This window comes from Vidua macroura, chromosome 5 (assembly GCF_024509145.1).
Source record: "Vidua macroura isolate BioBank_ID:100142 chromosome 5, ASM2450914v1, whole genome shotgun sequence".
NCBI lineage: Eukaryota > Metazoa > Chordata > Aves > Passeriformes > Viduidae > Vidua > Vidua macroura.
Genome location: NC_071575.1, coordinates 18,960,000 through 18,983,130, shown reverse-complemented (window position 1 = coordinate 18,983,130; position 23,131 = coordinate 18,960,000). Strand labels below are relative to the sequence as shown.

Sequence of the window (23,131 nt, the reverse complement as noted above, 5' to 3'; positions counted from 1 at the left end):
CACTTTTCGGCCGACAGATAAGGGCGTGTGGGGCGGGGCAGGAAGAAGGAGCCTTTTTTTTTTTTTTTTTTTTTTTCCCCTTTTTTTTTAAGGGAAAAACCCTTCGCCTTTAAGGGGCGGGGCCAGTGGAGTTTGCGGAAGAGCCCGGAGAAAGACGAGCGCTGATTGGATAAACGTGGTCTCGTGACGGCGGCTGGGGCGGTGCCGCTCCCCCCACCCCGCCGGCGCCCGCGTTCCATTGTGTGCGCTAGCGCCGCCGGGCCCCGCCCCGCCGTGTCCCCGCCCGCAGGCCTGGCCACGCCCCCGGTGGCGGCCCCGCCCCCCGTGTTCCCTTGGCTCATTTCCGGCCGCCGCCGCCACCGCCGCTTCCCTCCGAGGGCTCGGGAGAGCGAAGGAACAACAGCCGCCATTTTGTTTGTGTGTGAGCGACGGAGGGAGGAGAAGGGAGCGAGAGGCCGAGCCGGACGGGGCGAGCCAGGGGGAGGGCAGCGCACAGAGATCCAGGGGCTCGGACAGGGGACGGGGAGAGAAGCGAGGAATCCAGACACCACCCCCCCCCCCCCTCCCCAACCCCAGCCTGCCCGTCCCCTCGCTATTCCCTCTCTTTCTGTTTCCTTTTCTCTCTTCTCCTTTTCCCGGAATTCTCTCTCCCCGCACTGCCCTCCGCCCCCGCTTTGCCCGCTCCGCACACACGCCCCCGGAGCGCCAGGCAGGGGCAGTAGGGAGCCTGCGCTCGGCCCCCGCGCTGCCGCCGTCCCGCCCCGGCCCCCCCCCGCCGGGCAGCGCCGGGGACCCCCTCCCCCGCCCGGCCATTCCGGGGCGAATCCCCCGGCCTTTCCCGCCGTGATTTTTCTCCTGTTTTATTATTTTAATTTTACCTCTCGATCCTCTTCTTGGAGGGGGTCGCTGCGCGGCCTCCCCTCCCACCCCGACTTTCAACCTCTTCGCTCCCTTCCCCACCCTCGCAGAGGCGAAGGGGGAGTCCCCACCGCGCCCGAACAACGGCCGAGGGTCTCCTCCCTCGCTCATCGCGCCCTGCATCGCCCGTGGGTCCGGGGGAGCTGGGACAGGCAGCCCCCTCCCTGCCACCATCCTCGGCCGCCCGGGAAGGGGGAAGGTAGGCAGAGAGGGCGGGAGGGGCCGGCTTCTTCCTCCTCCTCCTCCTCCTCCTCCTGCCGCTGCTGTAGGATCGGCCCCTCTGCCTGCGCCGGAGAGGGGGGGCAGCAGCCTGCTACTGCGAACGAGAGAAAGAGGAAGGGGAAAGAAGAGAAAAAGGGGGGGCAGAAAGGGTGTTGAAACCCGCCCCCCACCTTCCCATCCCGCGATCGGTGCTGCCTCCATCAGGACAACAACCCCTCCTCCTTCCCTGCACAACAAGATGTGAAGCGGAGACTCCTGGGACTTATCCTCACCCTCCTCATCCTTACAGCTCCCTTTTCTGCAGCCATTAGCGACGGGCGAGGAAGAAGCGAGTGGAGCTGGGGACCCCGCGCACGCCGTGCCACTCCCCCCGCCGCCTCCCCCCCAGCCCTGTCGCTGGCGGTGGGTATTTTTTCGCAGGGTGGTGTTGGAGGGGGAAGGAGCCGCTGCTAGAGGACGGTGATCTTTTTTTCTTTTTTCCTCCTCCTCTCCCCTCCTTCGCCCGCCTCCTTGTGGCGATGAGGAGGAGGAGGACGGCGCCGAGGAGGAAGAGGCTGATGGCGGCGGTGAGGAGGCAGCAGGAGGAGGAGACCCCCCGAAGGATGAAGATGATGATGGTGGCGGCGGCGAGGAAGCACCAGCACAACAGCCGGGATTAATTTTACTAAAAAATATTTAAATATTCACCAGCCTCCATTTTTAATTTTTTTTCTTTTTTTTTTTTTTTTTTGGCGGGGGCTTTACCTGCTCTTCCCATCTTCGTTCAGCCCTTTCGCCTGGGGGAAGAGGCCCGCCCGCCCCAGCTCCCACCTCTCCCAGCTTCTCCGCTGTCGCACTCCCAGAGCCCGAGGAGCAGAAAAAGGGGAACTTGGCCCCCCCTTCTCCGCCAGATCCTCCTCCTCGCTCTCGGCCTTATTATTGTTCTTCAGCTGACTCGGGGCCCCAGAAGAACGTGAAGGTTTTGGGGTTCACTCCCCACCTTCTTTCTGCTCTGAGTGATTGTCTAAAAAATTAAAAATGGCCGAGAATGTGGTGGAGCCGGGCCCGCCTTCAGCCAAGCGGCCTAAACTCTCCTCACCGGCGCTCTCCGTGTCCGCCAGCGACGGCACAGGTCAGTCTCGGGGCCCCAGAGCCTCCCCGCTTCTCGGTGCCGCAATTACTGCCCTTTTCTCCCCTCTTTTGCTTAAATCTCCTCCTTCCTTTTGCTGCTGTTAGCTCGAGCCTGCTTTTCTCCTTGCCGTCTGTTTCGCTTGTTCTCGCTCCGTTTGAAGCTATTTGCGTTAATGGCATAGGGAGGGTGTTCGGATGTTTTTGCCCTTCTGGTTTTTTGGAAGTGATTGAGAGCAAAGCTGTTCAGTTTATTGTGCTTTTGATCAGCTGCAGATAGGACTTAACAGTTCGTCATTTTCGTGTCTTTCACAATAGTAGCGATTACCGAGCTCCTTGCTAAGCATAATGCCAGTTGCAAAAATACGAAGTAGTGCTAACGACGATGCTTTTGTACACTTTATTGTTGAATTACGTGTGTACGCACAAGTTTCTTGGTTTTGTATTTTATTTTGCATATACGGGATTCTTTTAGAGCTCGTTTAGAAACGAGATATTTATTTCTCTTGCTATTTTTCTTTTTTCTTATGTGCAGTCTGCTTATATGATTTACTTCTTACAATCCTCCGTTCTTCTTCCTGCAGAAGTGTATCAAAATACTGCTTTTCTGATTCAAATAGACCATCGGCTTTCGGAAAAACAGCTAAAACCAAAATCCAGATGCCATGCTTGTGGCATAAGGTTTATTGAGACTCTTATCTTCTTAGACATGAAATTTTATTTCACCTTATTTGCCTTAAGAATCAATATGGAGTGTAGTTAATCTTGCATCTCCTGTTTCTTTGCTGCAAGACCAAAATGTCTGAAATTCCCCTGTAGACTTAAGAGCTGTGAAGAGAAAAGGGGCCTCTCTGCAGACCTGCCAAGGTCTTTGGTGATGCTGGGAAGGCAAGCTAGAGCATGGAAATTTTAGGTGACCCAGTCCCCAGCAAATATGAACTGGTTGTACTGGGAGGGGGAGGAAGTAACAAAGGGCTGTTCTGCCTTTTTATGTTTCTTGCGAAGCAGGTGAGTATTTGGTATCATTTTGCTATGAGAATACTCTGTTACCTGTCCCACAGGAGTTTCTTTGAACTCACATTAGATCCCATTAAACTGTGGGATATGGAGGAGGCTCCTCCTGCCAGTCTGGTGAGTGGTGGCATTTCTGAAGGTACCCGTGCTCTTGTTCAATGCAGTTAACAACTGGCAAGAAAAGGGAAGAGTTGTTTTCTTGTTGTTGGTTTTTGGGGGTCTTTGTTTTGTTTTTTTTCTGAAAGTTCTTTGACAATTAACACCAGATTTTAATAGCAGGTCTTTGCACAGTGGATGTGATTCTACTTGGGATCATCTCCAAAATTCTGATTTTGCCTTTTCTGTTCTCAGTGAATGAGGTATTAATTTTGAAAAGTTTGTGTGTGACTTTTAGTGCATATTAAATACAGACAATATTATGTTGTAATTGGAAGACATGACTTCCTAATATCAACAGGTCTCTAGTAAGAGAGTAGAAGAGGGTTGGAGAAACTACTCTTAAGCGAGAACTAGTTGTTGGCTGATTTTGTGCTAGATTTGGAAAACAGTGATTAATTCAATAGTAACCGTTTTAAATTTGTCTTGATAGTGGTTATTTTGCTCTGTTTAGAGAGGTGAAATATTTTGTGAGAAAAGTTCTGATACTTTAAAAATATGAAAGTTAAAGGCACATTTTGATTCAAATGAACACACATCTAAGTTCAGACATTTGTGATCAAATAAAGGTTGGATAATTCGTGTATGTATTGCAGTTTAACAGGTGTAGACTTTCACAGAATACTTAGTCTTTAGTTGTTAACTTGCTGGGTAGCTTTTTACAGTAAATAAATGAACTTTTTACGGTTTTGGTGAAACACTAGGGACTGGACAGTTTCAGTATGTTTCAGACAGTTTAAATTTTTCCCAAAGTGGTTGGGACTGTCATCACCTGATAGCTATGCTGAGGTTTATAGTGGTGCAAACACTTCATATGTACTACATAAGACCTATTAAAGATTTCTTAATCTTGTGGCTTTTTTTTTTAATTGGCAAGTAATTATGGGACACTTTTACTTTCTGTGTTTTTTAACATCACATATAATATCTATTTCTGTGAATAAAATACAACCTATGAACCAGTGAGTGTATTTTGAGGGTTATATTTTTTTCATTTGCTGCTTGAGACTGCAGGTTTTGTCATGCTTCTGTTCTGGGAAACTGCTTTGAAATTTATAATTTTTTAACCTATCTGCTGGTTAAATTTGCTTTGAAATAGTGCAAGCAGCTGTCATGAAGTAAATCCCACTTATAGAATCTTGTATTGTCCCCAGTCCTTGGTTAATTATAGGAAATAAGTAACATGGTAGTTATGTACTTACTCAAGCACTCTTTTTAAAACTGTTTGATTCTTAGCACTATCAGAGGGAAGGAGAAAGGCAAGACACTTGCACTGTTGATGAAACCTTTTGCAGCAGCTGTGCATAGTGCTGTTTTTGCTGTTAACTTTTTTGATTCGTTTCTTTCTAAAATGTTCTGAAATGTTTTAGTTTGTTAGATATGTAAAAATGATGACTGACTCCTCTTACATTATTCTTAAAGTTGCAGATGTTAAGTATATTTATATTGAAGACCAAGAGGAGTCTCTAACTCATGTTTTCACTGTACACCTGGATGATACTCATATTCTGGGCCTGGACTGTATTAACTCTGATGTTGGTGGCTTTCTTCTAAAAAGAAGTAACAGAGGTTGTCCTAATATGCTTGATTTATTGGCAGCAGCCAAATATAGCTGCATTTCCCACTTTTGTTGCAGTGCTGCATCTTCTGTCTTAAAAGTTATAGATGGGTTCATGTGTTCCCTGCTCAGAATTTGCTTTGCCATGGAACACACTGTGTTGGTGTGCTATTCAGTTGCTTTGTTAATGCCAGTTCAACCTTAAGGAGGGAAATTGAAATGTGTGTAGCACATCTCGTAATAAACATTCTGAAGTAGTTTAGAAAGTCTTGGTACTTTCAGCGTCCTCTAATATATTAGAATTTTTGAATGGTCTCACTTTTTCTTTAATATTGTGTAGCTCCAGAATAATTTCTGAGGGACAGGAGTATGTGGGATTCCCTTGAACTACACACATTTTTCTACTTTCCCCCCCCCCCCTTCTCTATTTAAGTGTTAAATTTGTTGCAAAGAAGAATAGTAATGATCTATGTATCTTGTCCGGCCTTAAGTTTTCCGAGGGCCATTACAGCTCTACAGTGGGGTCATCTTTTGGTGACAACAGTGACTTTGTTCCACTTCAGTACGAGCACGGTTACACTGACAGAAGACGACACTGACTACATTGCCAATGTAGCACCTTTGCTTGCCTTTCTTAACTGGTAGCAACATTTTTGATATGTTGCACCTACTCTAGCAAGACATTCTTAAACATTATGTTAGCAAACTGGTGCATATTAGTCCCCCCACTATAACAGAATAACCAGAGTGCATCCTGTGGAATTACCTCTTGGAGTAAAATGAGTGAAGGTTGTTCATAAAGATAGATTTTTAATTGGCTGCTTTAAATGACTTGTTTTGGTAATTGGGGGTGTGGTTGGGGGGGTTGAGAGGTGTCTTTTTATTTCTGGATCCCTCAACTTCACCTGCAGGTGTAATGCAGGTGTGCTGAAATTGCTATGTACAAATTTCTATGTGGTATATTCAGGGCAGGAGAGTTTTATCGTATTCTACACCCCTCCCCCCGCCCCCCCCCATGCACTCATCCTCCTGTTTAGAAATAAGCTGTTTTCTGTGAACTGGGAAAGTGTTTTGGGCTCTGGGTTCAGAACCTCTGTGTTTCTTCACAGAATAAAAATGGAGTACACCCCCTGCTTCAGTGTGTTTTTATAGTATCACGTATTTAGACTGCTAGATCTGAAAATATGATTTTAAGTACTTAGTGTTTCAGGCTTGCTGGAACACTGGAAGTCAGTTTTCTACAATTAGTTGGCATATGTGTTATATCAGAGATCAGAGAATATATTTTGTGCTATGTGCCTTAACATCCTTCAGTTTACTATATCCAAAAGTCACGTTTTTCTGCATGATAGCACATCTTCAATCTCCCTTGAAGTATCCATCTTTTTTAAAGTCTGGATGTCCCTTTTTGTCAGGAACTGTTTCTGACCTTTTAAATTTTACTCTCCCTCACATCAAAGGTCTAAGACCTGTAATGAAACTTCTCTTTTGGCCTACTGCAGTTTTGACTGATACTTGTCTTTCATTTGTTCCGAATGGATCAGGATGTTTCTTTTCTCAAAATGAGTTGTATTAATCTTACCCCACTGCTCTTTTCAATTCTTTTTTCTGAGAGCTGTGTGGTTTTTGCTAGTGTTTGTATATACTACATTTAAAATCAACAACTTTTCATCAATCTGTTTTCTAGCTAATGTTGAAGACCAAATGATTAGCTACATTTTAACTTACAGCCAAATGTTTTCATCCCTTCTTGTTAAAAGCCATATTTCTTGCTGGTTTTGCCTTAAAATGTAATTTGATGGATGGAATATACTGTAAGTCAAGTATTCCAGTGGTGGATGCTTATGTGGCAAAAATGAGTGTCATTGCTGTGTAGCCAAACAGGCTCTCAAAGTAACTGTATTAGGAATAAATATTAAGAAAATTTAAATCTGTGAGACTTCTTTAAGAAGTAAACCAATCATTCATATAGTGCTTAGTGATTTTTTTAAAAGAAAATCTTGCAGACTTTTGAACCTTGTAGGTTTCCAAACTTCTGTATCTATTCTTTGTGTCTTTTACCATGTAGACTCTGTCTCTGACATAGGTACTTTTTCTGAGCAGTGTTAGAAAACTACCTAATTTAAAAAAAAAAAAAAAAACCAAAAAAAACTCCACCAGGAGTACCATACATACCACAGTATAAAACTGAGGGTTGAGCACTTACAGATAAAAAGCCTTTGAGACTGGAAAACCAGTTTAAAATTGCAGTTTAAAACTAGATTCACAAGTTTAATATTGCAGGGAAAAACCCTTGTTTGGGAAAAGACTTGGGAATTTAAATCCTAGATTAAAGAAAAACGACCTAATTTTTCCATCTTGTTCCTCACAGTCCTAGAGCAGAGCTTGCCTTAAGTTCAGATTATTGGTCACTTGTGCATTCGTAGAAAACCGGAAGGGTCTATCAGACTCTAGGTTTTAGTATATGTTTTTGGGTGGGGGTGTGGGTCTAATGAGATACTGGGGTTAAATGCTGAACTTATGCTGTAGGAGTCCTGGTTTTTGTATCTTTATAACTTGGAGCAAACCACTTTATTATTAAATTTCAATTCTGTGTGGTTTAGTGTATACTGCATCTTCTCTGTAGGGTATTTGATCATCTCCAGTGTGTCACTTCAGTGTCTTGCTTAGCAGGAGCAGCCTTTCAGTGCTTGTTCCAATTGTGTAAGGATACTACTTCACCCTTTCTCATCACTTGATTCTGTGCTCCTTCTGAGAGGGTTTGCCCAAAAATCACTTAGATTTATTATTTGACAAATGGAGTCATTTTCCTGTGTAGATTTCACTGACAACTAAACAATGCACACCTGTCTCCAAGGATTTTGCTGTTCTGTCTTTACTTAAACTGTAGCAGCAGGCTGAAGTAAAATACATCTGTGTCTGCATATGGTGGTGTGCCTGATAAAAAACTTTTGGGGCTGCCTTGAATTTGTAGAACTTTAAGTAGAACTTGAACTAGGGCAGAGATCCTCCCCCTGAACAGTATCTGACAACCTATGATTCTCTTCCTAAATAGCAACAAGTTTTCTTTAAATGGACTGGCATATGAATGTATTTAAAGTTCTCTTAAAAATTTGATGTGCAATATTCTCCTTCAAGCATCTATTTCTTCCAAATATTTTTGAAGAAAATTAGAAGGAGTGTTGAATTCTTATGGACTCAAACCATAGTAACTTGTTCACTTGATGCTGTTCCTGTCAACACACCTGACATCAAGCATGTCAAATTGGAGACCAGTCTGAGATTTTTATTAAAAAGTGCAAGTTAGGTTCAGAACCTTGAAAAGCAGGTTATTTTCTATTAGTGGTCATTGTGAGATGGGGCAGATAAAGATTTAGCTCTTTCCCATTTGATGGTGTGGAACACCTCTGTACTGCATCTTTAGTTGTATTCCCGTAAGAGATCTAAGGATGGGAGTTTTGAATGGTCTCTGCTTGCAGAATCAGGATTTGCTATTTGCTTTTCTGTAGGACTTCCAAATACCACTGAATAGACAATTTCTCTTTTTTTAAGAGAGCCTGTAATATACTCCTACTGTTTTAATGGATGAAAATATGTGAATTTTAAGGGTTTTTTCATTTTTGGAATCCTAATAAAAAGTAAAAGTCCAGCAAAATGCTGATATATGGCTTGGTCAGTACAAATTTTGCTGAAGCTAAACTGCCTTTTACATTTTACTGAGTGTAATTCCAGGAAATCTGGGGTATTACTGGTTTAAGATAATGAAGTCTGATCTGCTGACCTATGTTATTTTGTTTACTTGTATATTTTTTTTGTATATAAATTCAACATTGTGTTTTGCTTTTACTTTGGAGTAATGTTGAATGAACTCAGAAAAGTGACTTGACTTTTTAGTAATTGTATATGCAGATTGCATCATTTCAAAGCAGTTAACTTGACAGTGAAACAAACTTTACTCTTTTCTTGAAACTGATTTGTAATTGCTTCTAAAATGAATCAGTGTGTTCTGTGCACATCAGGCTGTTCCCATCCTATGCGCATGTACCCAGTTTTTGTCCACCAGCTTCTCTAACTTTCTAGACCTGTGTGCATACACAGATGCCACTGAGAATAGTAATACTAATTTAGAGACTTTTGACTCAAGTTAAAGGTAGCCCAACAAAATTTATGCAAATAGCAACATGTTTACAAGGAAATTATTAATGGTGTGACTTCAGCATTTTGGAATTAAAATGTCAAAACTTCATCTTACGTGGGTTATCAGTGATGGTAAGACTAGTGCCTTTGTATAATAGTATGAATAAACAGGTACATAAATAAAGAGGTCTCTGAAATTCCTCCTTAAGTAATACTAAATCTTTAAACATACCCTATTCCTGAATTTTGACCCCAGTCTTTTCCATCTGATTACACCACTTCTGTTTCCCTAGAACAGTTACAATTCTATATTCCATACTCATAACCATTGCATTTTCACTATGGTTTTCTGTGGTTAACTCCTACTATAATCTGTATCTCTAAATACTGTGTTTTTGAAGAACTTCAAATATGAAACTGAAAAGTTTGTTATAATTACCATTTTCTTCTGAAGCTGCAAAAACCACGCATCAATTAGAATCTACTAAAATAGGCATTTTGGTTGATATTAGTTTGGGAAAAGTATGACTTAAATTTGCAGGTTATTGAGACTTCACAAAACTGAGACTATTTTCCTTAAGCAAAAGTTGATGTGTTTGACACCAGTGTTTGAATAGGGATTAGGATAGTTTAGAAAATGGAGAGTGAGGTCCTAATTTTAGGACTTCAGTAGATGTTGAATGACATGCTATTGCTGCTTTAGAACGATTTTTTGTTGTTGTTCACACTTGTAAAGTACTTACACTTATGCCTGGTTGTTACAACTAATATTGGAATCATGTGCATTCTACATGGTGAATTGGACTTTGATCAATAAGTGTTTGCTTGTTTTTAAAAATATTTTTGCCAGAAATTGTGTGCTACCATGTTTTGAACCTATGTGTTTGTTGCCTTCCAGTTGTTTTGAATAAAGTTTTTTCATATGTTTTCTGTTTGTATTATTTACAGTCTTACCTCAAATGACAGTGTTTCTTGATGTAGTGAAGAAATTCAGGTCTTTTCTGGATTGGCAGGGAAGGAAGGTGGCAGTGCTTTCCCAGTTTCTTATAGGAAACAATTAATATCAAGGTCTAACGCTGAAGACTGTTACTCAAATAGCATAATACAGAACATGAATTCTCAGTTGCTGCTGAGCAAGCGATCACCCTCCATTAGGGTTATACAGGGAGCGCTTCTGAGGATTTTGGAAGCAGTAGCTGCAATGATGACTCTAGACCTTAGTATCTTAGGCTGACGTGGATGTTTTGCCCCTTCATTTTAAATAAATTTAGTAGGTTAATTTAAATTAATACTACTGTTTAAGTTAGAACATTTTGGCAGAACTTGTGTTACCATTGGGCAATTGTGGCTTCATAGAGTAGCTACATGAAAAGCCCCCTCTTTTAATGGATTTGATGGTTTGATCTCCAAAATGCACTATATCAAAGTTCCTACCAGGTTGGTGTGTGGCTTTGTCCTTAGGCATGTGGGTTTTTGTTTGGGTTTTTTTCTTCCCTGATAAAACTGCCTGGACTAGTCTAGCTTAATTTTTTGTCATTGTAGGGGCCTTGGGAATTGATGACTTTATTAGCACTTTGTTTCAAGACTGTGCTTCACCTTTGCTTCTACATTTTCATGGATAGTTGAGGATTATCCTAAGAGATTGTGTCTCCTTTTCTTGTCCTGCCTTTTTTGGTTTTATACTTTGAGTTCTGGTTGGTGGTGGTTTTTTTTTGGGGTTTTTTTTTTTTTTTTTTTTTTGGTGTTTTTTTGGTTTTTTTTTTTTTGTTTTTTGTTTTTGTTTTTTTTTAAGGTCATTTCAGTGTGTTTTAGGGCCTGTAATGCTGGTGCTTGACTGCAAGCCTCTATGGCTGATTTCTCCGGAATACTGGTGGGATCTTCTGGGTACTTTCTCTGTTACATGTAGGTCCTGTTCAGTTATGGGTAGCTTTTGTATTCCCAGTCAGGGAAGATACTGACCTCAGCACCTTATTGTTATTCTTTGTCTGAAAGCACAGCAAAAGTGTTGTTTTCCATGTGTGGTTCCTGTCAACCCTGTCACATACATGCTTTGTATTCAGTGTCATGTATTACGCCTTGTCTGTTTCATTTTGAACCCAATGACTGTGATATAAGTTGATCAACTAAGAGGTTGCTGGGCTTCAGAAACATTTGTGTAAAAAGGTGACTATTCAGCAGCTTTTGAAGTTGGTGTGTCTCTGTTTAGAATATAGTAAATGGGAAACAGGGATAGGAACTATTGAGTTTCTTACCTCTTTGCTGGTCTGACAGGGGTAGGCTCAGGAGTCAGTAGCTGTCTGACCTATCTGCCATGCAGGGTTCTTGAGGCATTGCTGATCACGCATGCTTTCCTTCAGTTTGTACCAATTCTTCTCAAGACTGAATGCTCCAATGTCTTGAGTCCAAGGGTTAGTACCTGTGAGAATAAAGTATTGCTATTTTGTAGCACATAGGGATGTTCCTAGAAAACAGTATTGTTCACTGCAGCCTATTTGCTGCGACCAGATAGCTTCCATATAGACAGAAATTCCTATTTTATTCTGAAAGGTGAATAAATGTCAGAACTCATCCCTATATGGGCCACCAATTGTTGGCATCAGTGCTTGGCACCAATCAACAGTGGATGGGAACTGACTGTCACTGTTAGTTTATTATCTTACTGTAAGACTTTCATACCTTCTCCCTGTGAGTGTTCACAGGCAGCTCCTTGCAACACTGACTCCTTTTCTCTTTCTTCCACAAGGCTGGCTGACTTCTTCCTGTCCCTAACACAAACACCTGACCCTTCCTGTCCCCAGCAGCACATACTAACCCTTACTGTCCCTAACACAAACACCTGACCATTACTCCTCGCAGCAGACTGACTCCAACTCTCTCTCATCCACCTAACCCACTCTTTTATAACACTCATCCTTATGGGACACAGCTGAGACCTATTAAAGGCAAGGCTGTTCCTACTCTTTGGTACAGCTGCAACTCCTCAGGGGTAAGATTGCCTTCAGCACTATCTCTATTCTCCTACAATCCATCCTCCCACAAGTAAAGGTCTGTTGTCTTAATCCAGAAATGAGAAAATAATGGGATCCTGACTGTAGGTTAGAAAGCACGTAAAAGAAACTTTTATGTCCCACCTGAACACATGCTGATTTCCTTGCTAGGTAGTTAGTATTGATATATTTTCCCTGTTTTATAAACACTGTCATAAATTGCTGCTTTGCCTGCTTTGAGAGCTGTTGCTACCAGGTGCTCTTGCAGTAAAACTAACTTGAAATAAATACTTTGTAGCTAATTTGAAAATTGATCACTTGATAAGACATTGAAGTCTTATTGACTTAAGGATTTTGATTGCACACTCTGCATATGTATTAGTTTAAAGTCCATTTTGGTGCCAGGTGGCTTTTCACCCCAGGCTGGCAGTTCCCTTGCATCTTGCAGATTAGACATTGTCAAAGGCAGAGTTTTCAAGTAGAATGCAAAATCAAGAAGACAGTCCATAGTATGCAATGCAGGTTAGTACACTGATATTTGAAGTTGCCTTCTCACAGTTTAGGGCACAGTTCATACTACTTAATCCAGTCTAACTGAACCACCACTGATAGAGATGGACCTGCTCCTACTGTGTTTTCTGATTTTCTCACTACAGATCTAATGTAGCCAGGTTAAGTTGTTGGGATTTTTTTTTTCTCTAAAGACTTGCTAAGTGTTCAATAGTGGTACAGTTCCTAAAAGGATATGATATGCCTTTGCATGTTGAGATGATCACAGATTAAGACTTTCAGATCTACTACTTAGATGTTGTTTTGAGGTTTTCTTTTCTTTGCCTCTTGGGTGGCAGCAGCAATCTATTCTATATGTTCCTGTCACCTGTAGAAAGAAATACACTACTAATACAATAAAGAGCACGATGGGGAATCACTCTGTGCTGCTCTACTGAGATCAGGATGAGGTCAGGATTCAGGTCCACCACTGACACTTCCTACCAGTGTATTACTGGATGGTTTTAGGCTTTAGGCCAGATACTGTCAGTTCTGTTACATCCCAGTTTTTCTGTGTTAGGATCTCTAGAGATGATGAATCAAGTGGACAAACCTTTGCAGGACTAATCTTCCTCCTCTGCCTCCCCACAGCTTGATTTTGTTAGCGAGAAATCTTTGTGCATATCTTTAATGAAACAGATTGCAAGAGTAGCAGTGAGCTCAGTGTGCTGGAAAGTCAATCAGCTCTCTGGATACTTCTCACCATTGTCTTAAGCTATGCCTTTGTCTCTTGTGTGAGTATATATGATCTTGTTTTCACATGGTTTGTGAGCTGCCTGGCCCAGCCTTGACAGTTTTTGGCTTGGTCATAGGTAGAACTCTCTACGGTGGCCTTCAGGGCGCCAGTTCTATGTAGAAGACTGAAATGGATTGCAACTGTTATATATGCACAAGGTCCTATTAATCTTTATGGTCATTTGAGGTTTTGTTTCAGTCCTGCATCAGAAAATTTCTGTCTCCCAGCAGTTGACTAAAAATGCTATTTTCATAGCTGAGCAGACAATTGAAAATTTTTATCTATATCTACTGGCTAAAGAAGACTTCGAAGGTTTATTTTTGGAAAAGACTTCTAAAAAGAGCAAACTCATACCAGGATATTGCATTCTTGGTAGTTACTACTTACAATTCTGAATAACAGTTGACAGTATTCTTTTACAATGAATTGTCTCTAGTATATTCTCTAGGATTAAAAATCCTAGCAAGTTAGTTTTATGTGAAAGTTTTATATTGAATGTCTTAGATGTTTTGATGTAAAGAATGAATCCAGTTAGGATTACTTCACAGCCATTCAGGTTGGGGATGGGTTTTGTTAATGTAGTTTGTGCTATATTGTGTTTTAAGGTATTAATAAAAAGAATTAATGCCACTTACAGTTTTTATGACATTTTTCTTCCTGTTCACTGATGTCACAGAACAATCAGGCCAAGGAGTTCAGATAGCTTGTACCTGGATGCTCCAGTTAGTAATGGGTAGTAAACCCTGGAATTATCTCCTCATTTAGGAGGAGGGAGAATTTAAGGAAGTGAGGTCTTCAGAGAAACAGATTAATATTTTCTTATGAGTCAAGATGATCAAATCTTTGTCTCTCAAAACAAGAATTGCACTGCCCCTTTGTGGTGTTGCATCTGAAATCATCTATGTGGGTCTTCCTGAGAAAATACTATGTGGTAGATTGAAAAACAAATTCGTTTTTCATATTCAAACATTTACCAGTCACTTTCCAGTTGGTTTTGTGAAGGGCTTTATATGCAATGGTCTGAACGCAAGAAAGGTGAAGCAAGGATTTTTGGTGTGGGACTTGCTCTGTACTGGGAGTTGTGTTTGTTCAAGAGCAGAAATGCTTTGCCCAACTAGAAAGAGTCAAAAACATGGCCTTTGGACTGTGTGGGTGCTGATGGGAGATGTCTGGGCTGCCATGACGGTTAGGGTGTAGGTACAGGCTTTGTGCTGGGTCATGTTTTTTCAAGTCACTTAATTTTGTTTTCAGTTTTGTTTCTTCATCATTGAGGACCACAGACTAACTTGTGAGTTCCTGATTGTATCTTTTACTCCTTCCTCACTGGTGGGTTCTTTGTCACGTTATTAGCAGGGTGTTTTCAGGATGTAATGTTTCAACAGTTGCCTGTTAAACGTGTCCTAACAAGCTTCTTAAGGTGCCAATGGAAGCTGATTGAAGCTGTCACCAATTTTTTTTATTGCCTTTTCCATTTCATTGATCTCTAATTTTAGGGTCTCTTCCACTAACTCTTCCCCTGTTCATTGAAATGTAATTCTTAAGTTAAACGCTGAGCATTGTAAGTTGGTTTTGCTTTCAGTTTTTTGTTTTGTTGTTTGTTTTGGTTATTCAGGTTTTTTGTGTGAATGGGGGTGTGTGTGGTGTCTTTTTAGATGAATCTACTGACACACAACATTAAGTTATTAATTTTAGATGAAAGAGAAGTTGGACAAAGATTTATTCTTCTGATTGTTCCTTCACTTTTGAATCTTCAAAAATACCAGTCATGCAAATGGATGATCAGTCCTTAGTGTGTCTTGCAAAGCATAACTTCTAGCAGAAGATATGTAATAATGAAGAATGGGCTATTTCATTTTAATAGTTTAAAAGTTCCTAATGGAAATTTTCTGTCTCTGGTGGTTTGTACTAATGTAGAGTGTATAAAAGGAGTGTTAAAATCCCTGTTGTGATGTACCTGCATTCTTGACAATCTCATACCATATTTTCAGAATTCTAAAGTCATAATCTTATCCGTGATAACACTTGTGAAGTTGTAGAAACTCTGTTAGTCCAGGTGTTTGGCAATTTGGGTATAGTATCATGTGAAACATTTTAAACAGATGGATAATGCTGATGAACTTTTCTGACTTACATGCTGCTCAACTGTAGACTTTTCCCTCTATTATTTGGACTATTTGCATCTTGAGCTCCACCTTTTTTGGTCACTGCAGCCAAGGCTGCATTTGAGCCTTGCATTCCTCACCAGACGCTCATGGTTGGTGAGAACAACACACCAGCTCCTCTCTCACTTGGAGAGGGAAGTTGTCATTAATGCATGTCAGAAACCATAAGCTTTCCAAGTTATTTTTGGTTTAACTACCATAGATTAACTAGACTAAGGCACGCATACTACTGCAGACATAAGAATTTATTCTCTTCAGCAAATTGGTTTTGGGTACTATGTAATATTCTTGTATCTGTATATTCCAAATAGCAGTCTTTCGCCACTTAGTTACCTTGGGGATTGCTTTGCATGAGCTCTTGAGGTGGGAATTCGTTTTTTCATCCTAGTGTTTTTCACAGCTTTGTGGCAAGGACCCTCCAGGGTTACTTTGTTTTCTGACAGTATTTGTTGTGGGAAGATACTGTCTGTCCAATGAAGTTCAATGAAATTTGGCAATTCAATGCTGGTAATGACTGCATGTGGAAGAATAAAAAAACCAAACAGCTGCCCAAAAAAGAAACCAAAACAACCAACCAAACCAAATGCCAGACAACCCAATTCAATATAAAACCCTATAACCAAACCTCTATTTATTATTTAATAAGTAGTAAACATTTTTTAAGTTATATTGCTGTATTAATTATTTCTGTTTCAAAAGCAATAATTTAGCAAAAGTTTTAAAGACAGTGTTTTCCCATCAACCTGCTAATTCTTTTTTGCAATTGCTCTTTAATTTCATTGGCTAACTCTGAGATATTTTGGTATGTATTTTTCACTCCTCCTTTGTCAAAATTCTCAAGTTGAGAGATCATAGGCTGAGATACCCAATGATCTTTCAACACAAATTTTAGAAAGCTGAAGTAGAATGGTTTTCTCTAGTTTAGACACCGTAAAGTTTAGAATCACTTTTATCCTGACAAATTAGATAGCTTTCAATAAGAACTGATAAGGGAATTTTGCTCAAACACAAAAAGTCAAGTTTTGCTGGAAATTAAAAAGTAGAAACTTCAAGATGCTATTAATTGCTCTGACCTCATACACAATCTGGTTTGTTTTTCAGATTTTGGATCTCTCTTTGATCTGGAACATGACTTGCCAGATGAACTGATCAGCTCCACAGAACTTGGACTCACCAATGGTGGTGACATTAATCAGCTGCAGACCAGCCTTGGCCTGGCACAAGATGCTGCCTCTAAACACAAGCAGCTGTCTGAACTTCTACGGGCTGGTAGCTCCCCAAATCTCAATATGGGTGTTGGTGGCCCTGGCCAAGGCATGACCAGTCAAACCCAACAAAATAGTCCTGGAATGGGAATGTTAAATAGCATGGTGAAAAGCCCCATGGCACAGGCTGGGTTGACTTCTCCCAGTATGGCGATGAGTGCAAGTGGACCAAACCAGGGTCCTTCTGCTCAATCCACAGCAGCAATGATGCCAACAGTGAACAGCCCAGTTAACCAGCCTGGCATGGGAATGAACACAGGGATGAGTGCTGGCATGAATCCTGGCATGTTGGCAGCAGGCAACGGACAGGGGATGATGCAGGGGCAAGTCATGAACGGTTCAATTGGAGCAGGCAGAGGGCGACCCAATATGCCATACCCAAACCCAGGAATGGGCACTGGGAACTTGTTGGCTGAGACACTGCAACAAGGCACTCCACAGATGGGAGGGCAGGCTGGACTAAGAGGGCCACAGCCTGGAGCCATGAACAAGGTAAGACAAGCTAAACTTCATTACTTTTCCTCATTGTTGACTTAGTTTTGCAAAATTAATCCTCTGCACTGTGGATTCTATAGGATTTTTTCTTTAAGAATCCTGTATGATGGATTAAATAGTTTATATGCCGCTAAAGTGGAATTTGTGATGGTCATACGAAGCAAAAATTGAATCTTGCACAACAGGCAAGACAATGACTAGATTAAGGAACCTATTTAGAAATCTTGTGACAGTACAGATTATCCATTACACTGAAAAGTAACTTGATTGTATTTTATTCTGTTTTATGCTTTCTCTGCAACTGTATTTTTCCATCTAATGTGATGCTGGTATTGCGAGTGTGATGGGAATCCATCAGGACTTTTTAGGTGCTGTGGTGCTTTTTTCTGTTTGACAGTTAAGGCAAGTATTTGTTGTCTGAGATCAGCCGAGTGTTTGTGCTATAGCAGATGCTGAGAGCTGCACCCAGGTTTGAATTGACTGCTCTACTCACTGTGTGTGCTGGGTATTCGAGTTAGTGGTGGAGAATGAATGCTTGTGTAGACGCCTAAAGACAATGTTGAATTCTTAAGACTTTTAATGTGACTCAGTTCTAGTTTTAAAATTTGCAGTGGCTTTGTCTATTGGAGAGTAAACCAGAAAGCTAAAAAAAAAAAAAAAAATTGAATACTGAGTGGGAAATATATGTGCTTTTGTAATCTAGGAGGTTGGAAGAAAGTTGTTGTCATAAGTCACTGAAAAGATGAGAGAAGATCTCCTGGTTTAACTAAGGATAAAAGGATGTCTTCAGTTTAATTTTTGTCATGCACAATTAGCCAGCTTAGTGTAGGAGCCACTTGAGTATTCTCCATTTTTTTTAAGGTTTTGATGAAAAGCCTAAAAAATACTTCAGTCACTTTAAGTGGGTATTTTGTGCTTCTTGGCTACTGATGGGAGAGGTTTTTTTAAGGTGCTTTTGCAATACCTAAATCTATCTCTGAATGCCTAAAGTCAATCCACTTGGAGGACTTGGAATGATAAATAGCAGTCTATAAATGTATTTGAAACATACATAAAAATTATGCTGTGTATTAATGTTTTTTTCATGCTTTAATATATTAAGTGAAATGACTTTTGTGTCTTGTGAACATTAATTATGAAATTCTTTGGTGTTAGTTGCTTGCTTAAGCTCAGTGTGCTAACTTTTGGGAGGGTGGGTGTGGGTGTGTGTGTATATGTATATATTTTTTTTTAAGTAATGAGTTGATTCTGTGGTCTGGTCATTTCAGATATTTTTGCCTGATAGGAAAATTGATGCAAAGCTTGATTACTACAGTAGAAAACTTATATGCAGCTTACAGTGGTAAGAAATATGTAGCTGCTTGAAGTGTTCTTGCATTGGGATTATATAACCCCTCATTCATTATTCCTTGGCTGTAAAAAAAAAATGATCTTCAGAAGGCTGTCTTCAGAGGTCAAAAATTGATGTATTGAGTGTTTGGATGAAATGCAACTTCATCCTTACTTATCAGAGCTAAAGTAGGGCTATGCACTATAATAAACTCATTTATCTAAAAGTAAAGAAAGGACATAAAGTCAAGCTTTTGACCAATTTCATCTAAAATTAAATTGTCTCCTTTCCTTACTTAAATTCCAAAAGTTCCATACATGTAAATTAAGAACACTTTATGCTTTTGAGACTCTTCAGACCAAATACACAATAGCTTCTGTTTTTTATTTCATAGTCCCAGAATGGTTAAAAATACTTAGGGTTCTTTAATTGCTGATAAAACAATCTTGAGACATTTTGTGTTAAGTATAGTGGGTATATTCCTCATAAAGGAGTTGAAACTGTCAGATGAGAGAGAACAGTCTGAAATGGAGGCTGAAATTCCGGAATGTCTTCAATTGGTTTGGTTGTTGGCAGGGAGCCTGTGTTTCACTTCATACAGTAGAGTTAGCAAAGTCTGACAACAGTAATGTCTGACCGTTTTATCTCCCCACCCATCTGCTTTTGGGTTTTCCCACCTACAAATCTTCAAAAAGTAGATGAAACAGAAGACCTTAAGCAGTTGTTTTTAAAAGCCATTTTTAAAAATTGGTAAATTTAGTAGCATGTTGCTGTTAAAGTGGGAGTTGGTGTAATAACTTCTCTAGGTTTCCTTCATTGCCGCAAAAAATGCACGTTATCCAAAAGCTCTCCTTCAGTAGGAGGAAAAAAATCAGACAAGATACTTTGGTTTATGATTGTTCATCATGTTAGCTTGCCAAAGGCAGCCCCTTTAGGTGATGGGAGGGTTGCTTCAGAGAGTTCTCTCTCAGTGAGATGGATGTGTATTGTGCAATGGTTTGTATGGAATAGCTTATGTTACCTGTGATGTTAAGTAATTGGGAGGGAGGATTTTATGCTCTTCTAACAGGAAAGATGAGCTCCAAGGAGCTAGTCAATTTGGAAAGTGAAATTGGTTATGTTTTTGCTTTGTTCTGTTATTCTGTGGAGTTACTGAAGTTTTCTTCCTCTCTTCCCAAAATACTGACTAGCAAGAGAGTGGAACACTTGCTTTGCTCATTCTCTATGTACTTCTGACCTTCTCTAGTTGTGCATGTTACTTTTAGGACTTGAAATCCCAAATGTCTCTATAAATTATTTCTGTTCATAAACTTGTTCTGTCACAATCTCATGCTTCCATCCTGTAATTTTCTGTCCTGATGTTAGCAGTCACCAACTTATGAAGAAGCAGTTCTGTCTGGATGCTGTCTCTGTGCCAGTTGCATGATAGGTTGTGTGCAGAAACTAAACCTGACTGAAATTGAAACTCAGGTGGTCATTAAAAAAAGAATTAATTTGAATTGTTTTTCAGGTCCAGTTTATACTCATCATTTGGAAAGCTAGTATCCTTATATTAGGAAGAGGATTTTTTAAAGGAATTGATCTTGCCTGTCAAAGGAGGGTGTGAATCCTACTTTTACAGTACAGTTGTAAAAATGCCCGTGAACATCTACCCTGAAAGGAAGTGTTAGAAGTTTGGAGGGGAAGGAATTGTAAGGAGTTTTGTGTTCTTGAATAGTTTTTTGTTTTCTGTGTGCTTGGTTTTGTGCAAGTTAAGAGGATAACAGACATGCCTTTTACTCTTGAAATTGTTTTGGAAATTGTTTGTAATACTTGGGTTCTGTCATCATTGAAGTATTTTTCATGTGTTGTGTTTTAGATATTTTTACAGCTTTGATTTAAATGGGAACAGGTAACTTATTACAAAGATTGAATTGCTAAAAGCTGATTATTGTTTCTAGTTTTGAACCACTCTTCATTTGGAATTTTATCTAGTTAAAACCTCTGTTTTGTTCTTCCACTGAGTTTTGTTGAGAGTGCTCTGTTAGGGTCTTACCTGTCCAGCCTCGTATGAGGGGACGAGGGTATTTTGTGTCTGAGTCGCTCTACACATTTCTGTCATAGCGGTGCTCTACCACAGAGTGATAGACCTGACCTTCAGGTCACTTACATTTCCTGTCTGAGTCAAGAAATGGTCCCTTACTCCACTAATGAAGTGGATGTATAGGCAGTTCAGATTAGTAAGGGCATTACTACTGCCTCTGCTATGTGAGCATTTCACTTGAAATATTTAGTTCCAGTAGTAATTCTTTGTGACTTGGTTTACTCTTTCAGTAAGTACAAAGCTCTCTGCTCTTATTGGCGTTATCAGTTTAACCTCTGTTAAGAAGATTCAATGGCAATATTTTACAAAGACAAACATAATTTGTCAGAATCTCCTTAACTTCTTCTGAGTAGAACAATAAGAAATTTCATAATAATAAATTTCTGTTCAAAGTTGAAGAGATTGAAGGTGTCACCTTCAAATTGTGAAATTAGATTAAGAAAATAAAAGCATTGTATATTCCTTAGTGTTAGCATATTCAGTCTCATTTTAGATAGGTGGTCACTGTTCTTGGTTGCCTTTCTGTTTTTCAGTAGCTATTTGATTCAATAGGTAAATGTATCCATGCTGTTCAGTCTGTGACTAAGCATACCATATGATCAAGTACATTAATCCATTCAAAGGGTAGTGTGAGTTCCAGTCCTTGCCTTTGTCTTCTTTGGTAAACTAAGGTGGGGAAAAAAAGAATAATTGTTCACTTATACCAGAGTAAGAGAGGAGTGTTTGTTTATGAGGGAAAAATGAAGAAGTGAGTCTAAGTTTCTGGAGTGGCATGGGGAGTTTCTTGCAGAAATAGCAGCAACATAATGCTGGTGTCTTGAAATAGGTATCTTAAAATACTATGCAGTTAAGTGCAAAGAAAAATAATCAATAACAGTCCTTGGAAAGAATGCAGCGGACAGCACTGGCAAAACATAGTTTGGGTATGCTTGAGTTCAGTAGTGCACTACCAGTCCATAGAATGGCACTAGGAAGTGTTGTACGGTAAATTCTTGTTTTTAAATCTGGAATTTACTTAAATTAAATTTCCCGTTTGGGGAAAGTTAATTAACTTTCACTTGTGAACTTGTGGATATGGAAGGATACTAGATATCATCAGTGTAGCCTTAAACTAAACCATGCACTGCAGTTTCCCTGGTAGAGATATACATAGTTGATACTGTGAATTCTGGATTCTTTGAAAGAATGTTATTAAAACTTAATTCTGTTTGTTTACTTCTCCATGCTTATAGTTATCTTTGCAAACCTAAAAGCTGGTCACAGTTCAATACTAATGCTGATATCTAGCTGTCTTTCAAATATTAGAATGTTAATGCTGCAGTTGTTCTTACAGAGAAATGGTAGAATATTTGCAATGCCTGTGTCCATACTTGTAGCAGGTATTTCTTTTCAATTTGTGCTCTGTGGTATTAACAGTAAAACTAGAAGCAGAGTTAGTTACTTGATCTTCTTCAGAACTGAAGATGCATCTGTTTCACGGCATTAGAATAAAACCTTGGGGAATTTTCTCTGCTTTTGTAGTTGCTCCTCTTAGACGGGGGAGAGTATCTGAACAGCCCTGTCTGATGCTACTTGTAAACTAGGATGGTTCCTGAACTCATGTCATCCATGGTGAGAGATACACACCTTTCACCATTCCAGTATCGACAGCCCCTTCTTCCCCTGGATGCAGGAAAGTCAAGTTGTTTTCTATTGTGTATGTAAAAGGTAGAATCATTTGAGATTACCTTTGTTTTCTATTATCACCATTTTATTATCTTCCTTGTTTTCTTCTTCTTTACTGTGAATTGGACTTCTGTCTGTTCTTCCTTGTCTGCAAGTTCTTGCATATATGATGAAATTAAGTGGAAGCTGTGAGGTGAGGAGAGGAAGAAAAACTTTGGATGAATATGAAGAGAAGTAGGAAAGGCAGTGAAAGATGTGGTGACCAGGAAGAGTAAGTAGAGGTTGTACTTGCTGACTTGTAGCTATGATGAAGCCATGTATGTTTTTGCATTGTATTGCAGATGAAGCCTCATACTTCTTTTATGCAGTGGTATTAACACCACCTTTCTTTGGCTGGTTCTTCTGCACTTGTTTATCTATCCCCTCCCAAAGAACATTAATGTGCTGATGAACTGTGTGTCAGTCTTTCTGGTTGTTGCCTACCGATACAATTATACGGGATTTTGATCTTCATTCTGTAGTCATAAGGCCATACATTTCTTCCTGTTACATGTTTTCTTGTATTCATGTTTCTCAACATGTCACAGCAAATAACATGAGCATGCTTCTGCTTCTTGTGCAGGATCACAAGGCCACCTTGTGCCAGGTGGAGAATCTCCCAAATGATGTTTCTCTTGACTCACTCTAGAGTTGCATTGCAGGTGGTTGGTGTCAGGTTAGTCTGTGATGGCAGGACTGGGGGGCTTT

General features: G+C 40.2%; 1 protein-coding gene across 6 annotated transcripts in view; it reads left to right on the top strand.

Annotated features, from left to right (window-relative positions):
• The first annotated feature begins 299 nt into the window (after window positions 1-299).
• Window positions 300-23,131, top strand: part of EP300 (E1A binding protein p300) — a 62,126-nt gene continuing 39,294 nt past the window's right edge. The window contains exons 1-3 of one of the 6 annotated variants that reach the window (XM_053979027.1): window positions 300-417; window positions 1,430-2,251; window positions 16,648-17,303. In XM_053979027.1, coding sequence (XP_053835002.1) covers window positions 2,158-2,251; window positions 16,648-17,303 — 750 coding nt within the window. In that variant the 5' untranslated portion in view covers window positions 300-417; window positions 1,430-2,157. The other 5 variants (XM_053979025.1, XM_053979024.1, XM_053979026.1 and 2 more) reach the window with 5 other exon arrangements.